The 13145-nt window shown below is 42.8% G+C and overlaps 1 protein-coding gene across 1 annotated transcript in view; it reads left to right on the top strand.

The window, feature by feature from the left end:
* The window catches only part of pot1 (protection of telomeres 1 homolog), a gene marked incomplete at its 5' end in the record, with an annotated part of 63531 nt that overhangs the window by 354 nt on the left and 50032 nt on the right, over window positions 1-13145 (top strand). The window contains 3 exons of the mRNA XM_080028482.1: window positions 1655-1727; window positions 5413-5513; window positions 12151-12258. Of these exons, the coding sequence (XP_079884608.1) occupies window positions 1655-1727; window positions 5413-5513; window positions 12151-12258 (282 nt within the window). The remainder of the gene's footprint in view (window positions 1-1654; window positions 1728-5412; window positions 5514-12150; window positions 12259-13145) is intronic.

Here is a 13145-nt window from a genome sequence, read left to right on the forward strand (position 1 = left end):
TAAAAAGCCCTACTAACGTCCTACTCATACTAAAAGCCCTACTGAAGTCCTACTCATACTAGAAGCCCTACTGACGTCCTACTCATACTAGAAGCCCTACTAACGTCCTACTCATACTAAAAGCCCTACCAACGTCCTACTCATACTAAAAGCCCTACTGACGTCCTACTCATACTAAAAGCCCTACTAACATCCTACTCATACTAAAAGCCCTACTGACGTCCTACTCATACTAAAAGCCCTACTAACGTCCTACTCATACTAAAAGCTCTACTGACGTCCTACTCATACTAAAAGCCATACTAACATCCTACTCATACTAAAAGCCCTACTAACATTCTACTTATACTAATTTTGACGTCAATTTGAGGTCTTTAAGGCTTTTCCCCGATGTTTCTCTTGAATAAATTAACTGTACACACTAAGAAATCAAGGTACCGAAATGGTCCTAAAAGGGTACGAATGCTTTGTGCCCCCAGTGGTGCCTTAGTAGGGTACAACACTGTACCTTAAACATTGGTACATATTTGTACCTTCTTGTCTGTACCTCTAAATGAACATATCTGTACCCCTTGTGACAAAAATTAACCCATTGGAACGGTACAGTGAAAATGTGAATTCTGCAAGTTTTCTACATTTCATATGAAGTAAAGCAGTAATCGCCTCAATGTCTTTGTTTGGACGATTACATCTGTAAACTCCGGCTAATCAGACAACATATTAAAGCAGTTAGTATATTATAATCTAAAGCTGCTTTACTTCATATGAAATGCAGAAAACTTGCAGAATTCACATTTTCACTGTACCGTTCCAATGGCTACATTTTTGTCTAGGGGTACAGACATGTTCTTAGAGGTACAGACAAGAAGGTACAAATATGTACCAATGTTTAAGGTACAGTGTTGTACCCTACTAAGGTACCACTGGGGTGACAAAGCATTTGTACCCTTTTAGGACCTCTCTCTCTCTCTCTCTCTCTCTCTCTTTTAATACTCTTTTCATTGGAAATGAAACATTTAGCTGAAATAGCATAGAGGTGAAAATATAATTTTTGATACAGACACATAGAACCATTGTTTGACAAATAAAAAAACTCCAGGAAAACTATTTTGGAATAAAGATACTCCAAAGAGAAAGTTTTCATACATGTCTGGTAGTACAGATCGGTGCACAATATTCATCTTTTAGATATAAACAAAATTAAAATATAAAATAAATAAATAACATTATTCTTTTCTCTTTATTCCTATTCCACCTGCCACCATCTGTTCACAGTCACTTAGCTTGTGTGTGAGACTGTGTATTTTTGGTCCATGATTAATTAATACTCTGCAAAAGCGTATTTATGAAAACAAAGCAAGGGAATAATCTACCTTTCTGTGTCCCTGGGGTGCTCATCAACACTACTATATTCTTCTGAAGTAGACACGCGCACACACGCACGCACACACACACACACGCATACATACATACACACACACACACGCATACACACACACTCACTCACTCACTCACTCACTCACTCACTCACTCACTCACTCACACCCACACGCACACACACACACACACACACACACTGAAAGTTTGCAGAGCTTCACACACAGTTAAACACTTTACTGTTCGTCTCTTAGTTTGCTGTTGTTTATCGTTCCAGGGGAAAGTGGTTCACAAAGGCCCGTTGGTGTCGCTAGCAGAGGACAAATACATCCTGAAGACGGTCATCCAAGGTAGTGTGTGTGTGTGTGTGTGTGTGTGTGTGTGTCTGTTTCTGCCTGCGTGCCTACCTGTGTTTGTGTGTGTGTGTGTGTGTGTGTGTGTGTGTGTGTGTGTGTGTGTGTGTGTGTGTGTGTGTGTGTGTGTGTGTGTGTGTGTGTGTGTGTGTGTGTGTGTGTGTGTGTGTGTGTGTGTGTGTGTGTGTGTGTGTGTGTGTGTGTGTGTGTGTGTGTGTGTGTGTGTGTGTGTGTGTGTGTGTGTGTGTGTGTATCTGCTTGTGTGTGTGTGTGTCTGTGTTTGTGTTGGGACCTGTCAGGAATTTACAGAATTGTGTGTGTTAAGCTATTTAGCCGGTTCTGGATTGTAACAGCATGAAAGAGTCCGTCTCATTGTTGTCCTGTCTCTGGCCTTCTTATCTCTGCGCTACATGATTAAAAAATAGCCACGGAGATGTCAATGCTTTTATTGTGGCGGGGACATATCCTTTCTTTTATTCTTTTAAACCCTTAGACGACCTGTCTGTGTGCCCGTAGGTTCACCTCTGCTGCATTGTTTGTTGAAAGACAGCTTGTCCGTTTGGGTACATTCATTGTGTGAAGGTTTTGTCCTATTCCTGTATCCTTTGTTGTCGTTTTTTGGCTTTGTATAGATTTGGGGCGACTGTGGCTCAGGTGGTAGAGCGGGTCGGCCAATGATTGAAGGGTTGGCGGTTCGATTCCCGCCATGCTACTTGTGTCATGGTTGCTGTGTCCTTGGGCAAGACACTTCACCCACCTTGCCTCGTGTGAATGTCGATAGTTAGCCTGATATCGGTGTATGAATGTGTGTGTAAATGGGAACAGGTCTCCCTTGTAAAAGAGTCTCCTTTCTCAATGGAATGTATCTGTATAAATAAAGGTTAAAAAAAGAGATAGATTTAGGATGTGCTGTTGTGTCTTAAAGGTGATCTGATGAACTTTCAGTGTGTGTTCATTCTTGCGCCCCCTTTTAGACAACAGTGATAGTGTTTTTACCACTCCAGCTGTTGTTCCTGGGTGAGCGTATTACCCATGACAAAGGCATTAAGAAAAACTATATAAAAATAGCATTCTTTGCACTGATGGTCTCGTTTGCTGTTGCATATAATTTATGATCATCAGAGGAAAACTGAGACTGTTTCAGAAATATTTAAAGTTCCTTGTAGCACCTTTAACTCGTTTTGCCAGTTTATTCAGACTGTGAGAGTGTGTGTGCGCGCCATGTGTGTGCTATGTCTGTGCGTGTGTGTGCCATGTGTGTGCTATGTCTGTGCGTGGTTACATTGCCAGTCACCTTTTTTATTTGAAATTTTAGGCTGTGCCAAAGGTGGAGAAAATTGCTTATTTGTTCTCGAAAAAACTCAACGAAACTTCAAAATTTCTCAGTGTATCCACTATATACAGTAATATGTCTGGGACTCCAGTGGGGCCCATTCATACACTCCACTGTCTCCCTTATCTGCTGTTGTGATATATTGTCCTATCAGTTAAAATAGACTGTTGTTTGTCTGTTACAATAAAATGTAGTAAAACTAGCAAGCTGTGTTGAGCAGATAAGCCCGACACCAATCCATCTGATATATAACGTGTGGAAGCATTTTTGTATTCAACACAACAGGGGGAGGTGTGTGTGTGTGTTTTTCTGTGTGTGTGTGTGTGTGTGTGTGTGTGTGTGTGTGTGTGTGTGTGTGTGTGTGTGTGTGTGTGTGTGTGTGTGTGTGTGTGTGTGTGTGTGTGTGTGTGTGTGTGTGTGTGTGTGTGTGTGTGTGTGTGTGTGTGTGTGTGTGTGTGTGTGTGTGTGTGTGTGTGTGTGTGTGTGTGTGTTCTAAAAAATGCCTTTCCGCTCTGCTAACCTGTCACTCAAATAAATCACTAGAGGCAACGCGATTGAACACAACCACAACAATTTTTACAAACTAATTACATTTTAATTTTCCCATCCACTGGAACTGACAGCCCGGCGTGTGTGTGCGTGTGTGTGTGTGTGTGTGTGTGTGTCTGGATAAAAGCTTCCTATCCGGCAGGTTTGACAGGCAATTACATCTGACAAACAAAACGTGTACATACTCAGAAATTCAATCTAAAAATACAAGCTTGCATTCAGAGGGGGTCCGTAATTATAATAATAATAATAAAAAATATATTGTATCTATTTATCGCTTCTCTTGAAACTCAAATTTGCGAAATTAATGGTTTTCCTTTCCTAGCACCGAAGACAGTTTGTTTTTATCGGTGCACTAACAGAGAAGATGTAAATGGACTCCACTTATCTTGCGCTTTTCCCTGGTTTTTCCACAGACTCAAAGCGCTTTACATTGTTTTGTACACATTCACCTAATCACACACACATTCATACACCGATAGCAGCAGCAGCTACCACGCAGGGTGCAAGCTAACTATCGGGAGCAATTCTGGGTTTAATGTCTTGCCCAGGGACACTTCGACATGTGGCGGGTAGGCGGGGGATCGAACCTCCGACCCTGCACTCCAGAGGCGACCTCCCTGCCCACTTCTCCACTGCCGCCCAAAAAAAAATGTACGGGAGTGTGGTCTCTTGTTGACAAAGTAAGCTGTATTTGATTACCAACGGCACACTTTTGATTTTATTGCATTTCTATAATTTGGCCAAAATGAAAGTGTATACAATCTATTAAAATGTTAGTATTAAATGATAGAGACCCAAGGATTGAGCCTTGGGGGACGCCATACTCATGTGAGAAACACATATTGTAATCTAAATAATTTGTTTAAACTGTTGGTTCAAAAATGTCTTTATTATTTAAAATCATCAAAAGTACAATTAAGTAGGGGGGCACAATGGTTAGACCCCCCCCCCTCCATAGAGTCTCAGTCCTCTTCACAGCAGACCCGGGTTAGAATCCAGCCCGGGTCGTTCTCTGCATGTCATTCCCCTCTCTGACACATTTCATCTCTGTCTCTCCAAAATCTCATAGTCTCATAAAGAAAAAAATGCCCAAAAAATTATCTTAAATTATTTTATTTTTTTAAGTACAATAAAGTTGAATAGATGGACCCTTCAGTTTATTCTTTACATGTTGACATTAGTCCACAAACAAACTCAGCTCTGGTGGTATTTTTCCTTTCATAGTCTAGAACCCAAATTACTTCCACACACCGCTTTAGGTCAACAGGTCTTGTAGTCGTTCAAGCTGACAAAGCTGCTGAACCACAAGGCAAACGTGTGTGTGTGTGTGAGTGTGTGTGTCTGTGTTTGAGAGAGAGACTGTATGTCTGTGTGTGTCTGTATGTGTGTGACTGTGTGTGTGTGTGTGTGTGTTTGTGAGAGAGACTGTATGTGTGTGTGTGTGTGTGTGTGCGTGTCTCCACTTCAAACAGTCTGTTGCACTTAGGCTGTAAATGTTGTAAGGTCAGGTCGGGTCATTACAGTTCAAATATTACATTTTATTCCTTTTGCTTTCCAATTGCGAACAAGAAAGTCACAGGCCTTGTATAGAATACATGGAGATTAAGCTGTTTTTCAGGATTACAAACACTACACTATTTTTAGTAATAAATAGTCAACTAAGAGAACAATTGATTAAAAAAAACAATCAACTTTGTGTCAGTTTCATCCTTATCTCAGTAGTGAATTTTCATCTTCACTTTGCAATAGAAAAAATAAAAAAATATTTATGAACATGTCCTGTTTTTTTTGTTGCAGAAGAGGATTCCCAGCCTAACTCCTCCTCTCAGAACCCGTCTATTAACATGGTTCTGTTGGGAGCTCTGGCCAAGGACTTCAGTCAGACCGTCAATCAAGGGGTACGTTTTTTTTTTTTTTTTTTTTTTTTTTAAAGAAACACACACACACACACACACACACACACACAACCGAATAAATGAACACACAAACAACAGACAATATAAAATAAACAACTGACATGGCGTACTCTACTTAACAGTTTTCTAAGGACATTGTTTAAATTTTAGGTAAATGTTAAGCAAAAGTAAATCTTTGTAAATTACATCTTTTTCAAAGAGATATTCAGGTGTTTCAGTCAGTGCAGCTACACAACTAGATTGGATTAAGACTAGACACTCGAACGGACCATGTCACTTGTCTGAGTATACATGGCCTTTCGGAAATCGGATAAATGGCTGTCTCCACTATGCTAGGTGTTCTTATCCGACTTCTCTTGTCCGAAGTAGATCGGATAAAGGTGTTTACATGCAGTTTAAAAGTCCTGTTGAAGTCTTATTCGTTTAGTTACCCGATTATGAGTCTGCATGTAAACGCACTGTGTGAGTCCTGTTATATGATGAATGGTGTGTCACATGCTCCTATATTTAGTGTGTAGATTGAGATGGTGATGACATATTTAACATAGAGACTGATGGTGTCTGACATACTAATTGCTGTAGTTTGGTCTGGCTTTGCGAGACTAGTGTCTGACTGACTGCTGAATATAATTTACAGTTCTGAGTTATTTTCAATTTGCTTTTTTCTCAACTGTGTGTGTGTGAGCGTTAACAAACTCTTGTGATGTGTTTGTTCACACTTTTCAACTTACCAGACGACTTCAACTTTATTCGGATTTTTCCTTTTTTATTTTCCTTTATTTTACCTCAAAAGATCAATCAAAGATCAATTTGGGGCGACTGTGTCTCAGGTGGTAGAGCGGGTCGGCCGATGATCAAAGGGTTGGAGGTTCGATCCCCGCCCTGCCACCTGTGTCATAGTTGTTGTGTCCTTGGGCAAGACACTTAACCCACCTTGCCTTGTGTGAATGTCGATAGTCAGCCTGCTATCGGTGTATGAATGTGTGTGTGAATGGTAACGTGGGAAAGGGAAACAGGTCTCCCTTGAAAAAGAGTCTTCGGCCTCAATGGGATTTACCTGTAGAAATAAAGGTTAAAAAAAAGGGGGTGATGACCCTCTTTTACAATGACGTCGAGTCAATTACAGATACACAATATACAATAAAAATACCCAACAAGCTGACAAAGAGACAACAACAATTAAAACATTCAGATCAATTGAATTGAGCAGAACAACAATAGCCTGATTAAAACAGTTACAGGTGGAGTGGGACTGATTCAAAATAATAGGTTTAAATATAAACAGTTATGAGTGGGCAGGGGCACTGTGGCACTATGTCCCATAATGCATTGCAGATCAACCACAATATCAAGTCATAAAGTCATACATAAGTTGTTTGAGTGTTTATCTTTGAGTGTGAGAGATTGTTTTGGTTTCGCAAATTCTCAAACAGTGGCTTTTATGTATAGCCAGAGGAAAACACAACAATGTTAGTACGTTTGTCTCTCTTTCTCTCTCTCTCTCTCCCTCTCTCTTTCTCTGTCTATCTCACAGTGACTTATATTTCTCTCTCTCACTCCTTTCTCCCCCTCTCTCTCTCTCTCTCCCTCTCTCTCACTATCTCCACCTCTCCCTCTCTCACTAATCTCTCTCTCTCTCTCTCTCCCTCCTCTCTCTCTCCCCCTCCCTCCCTCTCCCCCTCTCTCTCTCTCCACTTCTCCCTCCCCCTCTCTCTCTTTCTCTCTCTTTCTCTCCCCCTCTCTCTCTCTATCTCTCCCTCTCTCTCTCCACCTCTCTATCTCTCTCCCTCTCCAAACCAACTAAATCTTCCCAGTGTTTTTTTACACATATTTAGGTATTTGATGTCCCTACCAGCCTGCACAAGCTGTTATAATTCAACCCTTTCGGTTTCTTTGGGGCTATTTTAGCCACAGGAAAATACAACGATGTTAGTATGTTTGTCTCTCTCTCTCTCTCTCTCTCTCTCTCTTTCTCCCTCTCTCTTTCCACCTCTCTATTTCTCTCTCTATCTCTCTCTCTCTCTCTCTCTCCACCTCTCTATTTCTCTCTCTATCTCTATCTCTCTCCCTCTCTCCCCCTCCCTCTCTATCTCCCCCCTTTCTCCCTCTCTCTCTCCACCTCTCTATTTCTCTCTCTATCTCTATCTCTCTCCCTCTCACCATTTGTGTCACCAAAACCAACTAGGACTATATTCTTTTCCAGTGTTTGGGTATTTGTTGTCCTTACCAGCCTACAAAAGCTGATATAATTCACCCCTGTTGGTTTCTTTGGGGCTATAGAATTTAGGTCAGAGAAATGGGTGAATCGACACTCTGTTCCAATGAGCTTTGAACAGCGATGCAAAATTCTGCAGCTCATTTGCATATTACGCCCCCATGTGCAGCTCCAAAATAAGAGGACAGAGCCTTTGCTACTCTGGTAAAATGTATTTACAAATGCAGTATTCAACATTTTTGAAGATTATTTTGGCATTTTTCAAGCTTTATTGATAGGGCAGAGAGACTTACTCATTGGAAGTCGCTTTGGATAAAAGAGTCAGCTAAATAAGTTGTTATGTAAGGGAATGTAATACGACAGAGGTGAAATGTGTCTCAAGCCCCTTTTACACAGCCAGTGAAAGCCGGGAATATGCCGGCCTTTCGGCCCTCCCCCCTGCTGTATAAATGCGACAGTTGCGGAACGAGGGAAGAAAGGTGCGAGAGATTGTTCCGGGAATTTTACTACCTCGGGGGGCAGTAAGATTCCCGACACTATCAGTTCCGCCTCTCTGTTTAAATGCTCCAGCTTGTTGATGCGGAACTGGGGGGCGTTTGACGTTCCATAGTCTACGTTCTAAACATGCGACCATGTTAGCAGTTGAAGGACGTGTGTTTAACATTAACCACGGCGGCCTGATGTCCCGTAAAAATCACCAAATAAAAAGGAACGGCGTATAATCTAGCTGATCATAAGGTCCGTTGCTCAATCCAAACCCCCGCGCTTCATTTTGCAGAGTGTATGAGTCTATTTCTGCCCAGGAGAAGTTGTACAATGGGAAAGCTAGGCTAGGCTAAGTAAGGGATAAAGTATAGCGAACGGGTCACTTGCTAGAAATAAAGACCGACAAGCTGAAGCAGGAGCCCGACGCGCAGCGGAGGGCTCTTGCTCTAGGTTCTTATGTAACTAAAACGTAGTTCAGTACGCCAGTAAATAGGAACGACCAAGGAACGGTGGAATAGTCTGCTCGCCCCGCTAGACTGTCTGCTTCAGCTGACTGAAGGCTCGGGCTCAGCTGTTAGCCACAGAGCTACTGTTTTGCTAACACAACTCAAGACTCGCACACTCTACAAATAATAATTCTAATCGGCCAATATGTTTAACAAGAGTTCCATCTAGCTAACAAAGCATTATCCCCCAACATAAATAACACAATTCATGGAGAAAATTACTGCGGAACGTTTACATTGCGGGCTGCAGCCTGAAGTTACTGTCTTAATATGCGGCCAAACGTACTCACATCGTCTTGACTGGATTCCGCCGCCGCTATTATTATCCTAAGTCTGAGCGTATATCCACACTTTATTTCTGCCTACAGTAACGTGACTTCACACACTGTGTGTATGTTTATGTCTGTCTCACAAAAAGACTCGCTCACAACCAACCTGTCACACAAACACACACACACACACACACACACAGACAGACACAGAGGTGAAGCAGTGAGCAGCGGAGTGATTTTTGTCAGTTTGGTTAACAGTCCCAGAGATGTTGGACTCAGCGCGTAACGAGATCAACTGGCACATCGTGGGGACAGTAAAATACGGCCCTCTTACTGCAAGCTCCAGCACTTCTGCTCTCAATTCACCGGCCAGTATTGTTGTTGTAAAGCAGCTGACCGGCGCGGCGCTAAATGTTTACGTCACACCTGACGCTGTTTACAAGCACCTCTTTCATTCCGGAACGCTGTGTAAAAGGAGCTACTGATGCGCCAGCAGGCTGGCGTTGCTTGGTTCTGTGTAAATAACACAGAAGCAAGCAAAGCCGGCATATTGGAGTGATGTTGTTCCGTCAATATGCCGCAATCTCTGTGTAAAAGGGGCTAGAGAGAGGAATGGGCTGGATTGTAACCCGGGTCTGCTGTGAAGAGGAGAGACAGATAGACAGACAGACAGACAGACAGACAGACAGACAGAGAGAGGGGAATGACATGCAGAGAACGACCCGGGCTGGATTGTAACCCGGGTCTGCTGTGAAGAGGACTGAGACTCTATGGGGGGGTGGGGAGGCGCCCCCTCAAAGTACATGTTTAAATACTTTAGTACGGCAGTATATTTTAAGTACCGGCATACCATACAAGACTACATCAGACAGATGTTGAAATAGGCTGGAAATAGGTGATGAAGAAATGGGCAGTGTGAAACAAATAATGTGGTCCTCTTTAACAGTACGGTAATCCTTAAACCTGCAGTGTGTAGAATTTTGGGTTTTATTTCCAAGCAGATTTTGTAGAAAGTAATTATAATATCCATAAGTACGTTTAATTTAGTGCATAATAGCTGATTTTTTTTTTTAGAATTATTATTTTTTCCCTTAGAAAGGGTCTCATATATGTCCATATTTCTCCATACTTTGGACCAAGGACTAGTGCCGCCATCTTGAAAGTGTCATAGTTGGAATGTCATCAGGTGCATTGTTTAAAATTTAGAATAGTTCTTGTCCTTGAAGGCCACTGTAGCTTCTGTTATTATTCAGAAGGGTTGGGGTTACCCAGGGAGCGTTGCATTCTAGAACTTTGTAGAACTTTCTTGATGATGTCATATTACACACTGCACCTTTAAACACTGATTCTAGAGGACACTGAAAATGCACTTTTGAACCCAAACAAATAAGCATAACATGTCGACTTTAATGTCTGCGTCAAAGTAAAGACTATCTTAAGCTCCTTTAAGTCAGCGGTTCATGTGTCAGCCACCCTGATGCGACAGTTCACCTCCCGCAGATTCTTTGATCTTAAACCAAATATATAAAACTCACCGCGACTGTGTGAATCATGGTTGCAGTTGACACCACACTGTCTCTGTTGACTGTGATACTGTCAGGCTGACACATAGGGGGGTGGGAGGCTGTGATGGGGTTTATAGAGCGGTGGATCTGTCTTTTATATTTAATTTTTTTAGGAATTATTTTATTTTATTCATTTTTCATCTTGCCATAATTCAGTCCAGACAAAAACACATCATTTCAAAACACCAAAACTCAAACAGTGGCTTTTATGTATAGCCAGAGGAAAACACAACAATGTTAGTACGTCTCTCTTTCTCTCTCTCTCTCTCCCTCCCTCTCTCTCTCTCCCCCTCTCTCCACTTCTCCCTCCCCCCTCTCCCTCTCTCTCTCTCTCTCTTTCTCTCCCCCCTCTCCCTCTCTCTCCCTCTTTCTCTCCCTCTCCCTCTCTCTCCCCTTCTCTCCCCCTCTCTCTCCCCCTCTCTCTCTCCCTCTCTCTCTCCACACAATGGTGTTTTCCGTCCCAAACCGCCCCAACTCAGTGCAAAACAAAACATGACATTTAGATCCCTTTGTGTTCAGTTAAATCAGAATAAAATAACATGAATGAATCTACAATCTTCACGGCAGTGGTGAAGTGGGTAGGGAGATTGCCTCTGGAGTGCAGGGTCGGAGGTTCGATCCCCCGTCTCCCCGCCACATGTCGAAGTGTCCCTGAGCAAGACACTGAACCCCAAATTGCTCCCGATGGTTCAGAGAGCGCCTTGCATGGCAGCTTCTACCATCGGTGTATGAGTGTGTGTGTGAATGGGTGAATGTGGTAAGATATGTAAAGCGCTTTGGGGCTGAGAAAATCGGCTAGAAAGCGCTATATAAGTCAAGTCCATTTACCATTTACCATTTTACCCCGATTTTTACTGTTTCAGCCCAGTTTTACAGAAGCTTTAAACTCAATGCAAAGGCAGAAAGTCATCACAGGCATTGAACTGCTGTGCTGGGCTGTATGTACATCACAGAGTATTTTCTTGTCGCGCGTGTGTGTCTCTGTAACGTGATTATTCAAACTATCTCTCCGTCTCACTGTCCCCTTTGTCAGCTGTGAGTGTAAAGTGTGAACTAAGCCTGTCTCCAGGGCAACTGACAACGCTGAACAAAACATAAAATCTCCACTTTTCACACCAGCTTAAAGTTGGTGGCTTGTTTCTGACGTCTCGGATAACGTTTTCGCAAATTATTCAACATCTGGTGCTCCAATCTGTACCCCCTCTGGGAAAAATGTATGAAGTGTACTTATATTATTGCTTTGTTCGGGTTTTAAATTAATCCATGAATTGTGTGTTTGTCTGTGTGTGTGCCTCTCTCTGTCTGTCTGTCTGTCTGTCTGTCTGTCTGTCTGTCTGTCTGTCTGTCTGTCTGTCTGCCTGTCTGTCTGTCTGTCTGTTTTTCTGTCATTGGTTTTAATCCATGGGTTTGTGTCTGTGTGTCTCTCTCTGTCTGTCTGTCTGTCTGTGTATCTCTTTCTCTGTCTGTCTGTCTGTCTGTCTGTCTGTCTGTGTATCTCTTTCTCTGTCTGTCTGTCTGTCTGTCTGTGTATCTCTTTCTCTGTCTGTCTGTCTGTCTGTCTGTCTGTCTTTTCAGGATACTGTCGTTGCCACTGGTTTCACTGTGGGCAAATCTCCAACGGCCCATAAAGACCTTCTTCACCCCTGCAACCTGCTGCTGTCGGGAGACCCCGCCTGCCTTTATGTGAGGACATTTATAATAATAATAATGGATTGGATTTATATAGCGCTTTTCTAGGCACTCAAAGCGCTTTACAGGGTTCCAGGTTCCATTCATTCACACACAGTCATACCGGTGGCGGAAGCGTGGCTGCCTACAGCCCCTCAGACCACCACCTCAAACATACAGCAGTCAGTCATACACATTCACACGAGGCAAGGTGGGTGAAGTGTCTTGCCCAAGGACACAACAAACCATAACACAAGTGGCAAGGCGGGAATCGGGGATCGAACCGCCAACCCTTCGATCATTGGCCGACCCGCTCTACCACCTGAGAAACAGTCACACCAATTTATGCATAGAAGTGATTTGTTGCGCATGTGTTTATCCGTGTATAAATAAAGCTTTTTCACTCCCTAGCACGCACACTCACTCACTCACTCACTCACTCACTCACTCACTCACTCACTCACTCACACACTCACTCACTCACTCACTCACTCACTCACTCACTCACTCACTCACTCACTCACTCACTCACTCACTCACTCACTCACTCACTCCCTCCCTCCCTCACTCACTCACTCACTCACTCACTCACTCACTCACTCACTCACTCACTCACTCACTCACTCACTCACTCACTCACTCACTCACTCACTCACTCACTCAACTCACTCACTCACTCACTCACTCACTCACTCACTCACTCACTCACTCACTCACTCACTCACTCACTCACTCACTCACTCAACTCACTCACTCAACTCACTCGCTCAACTCACTCGCTCACTCACTCAACTCACTCACTCACTCACTCACTCACTCACTCACTCACTCACTCACTCACTCACTCACTCACGCATATAAGTGACTTGTTGCGTATGTGTTAATCTCCGTGTATAAATAAA

Source organism: Ammodytes marinus (assembly GCF_949987685.1).
Source record: "Ammodytes marinus genome assembly, chromosome: 5".
Lineage (NCBI taxonomy): Eukaryota > Metazoa > Chordata > Actinopteri > Uranoscopiformes > Ammodytidae > Ammodytes > Ammodytes marinus.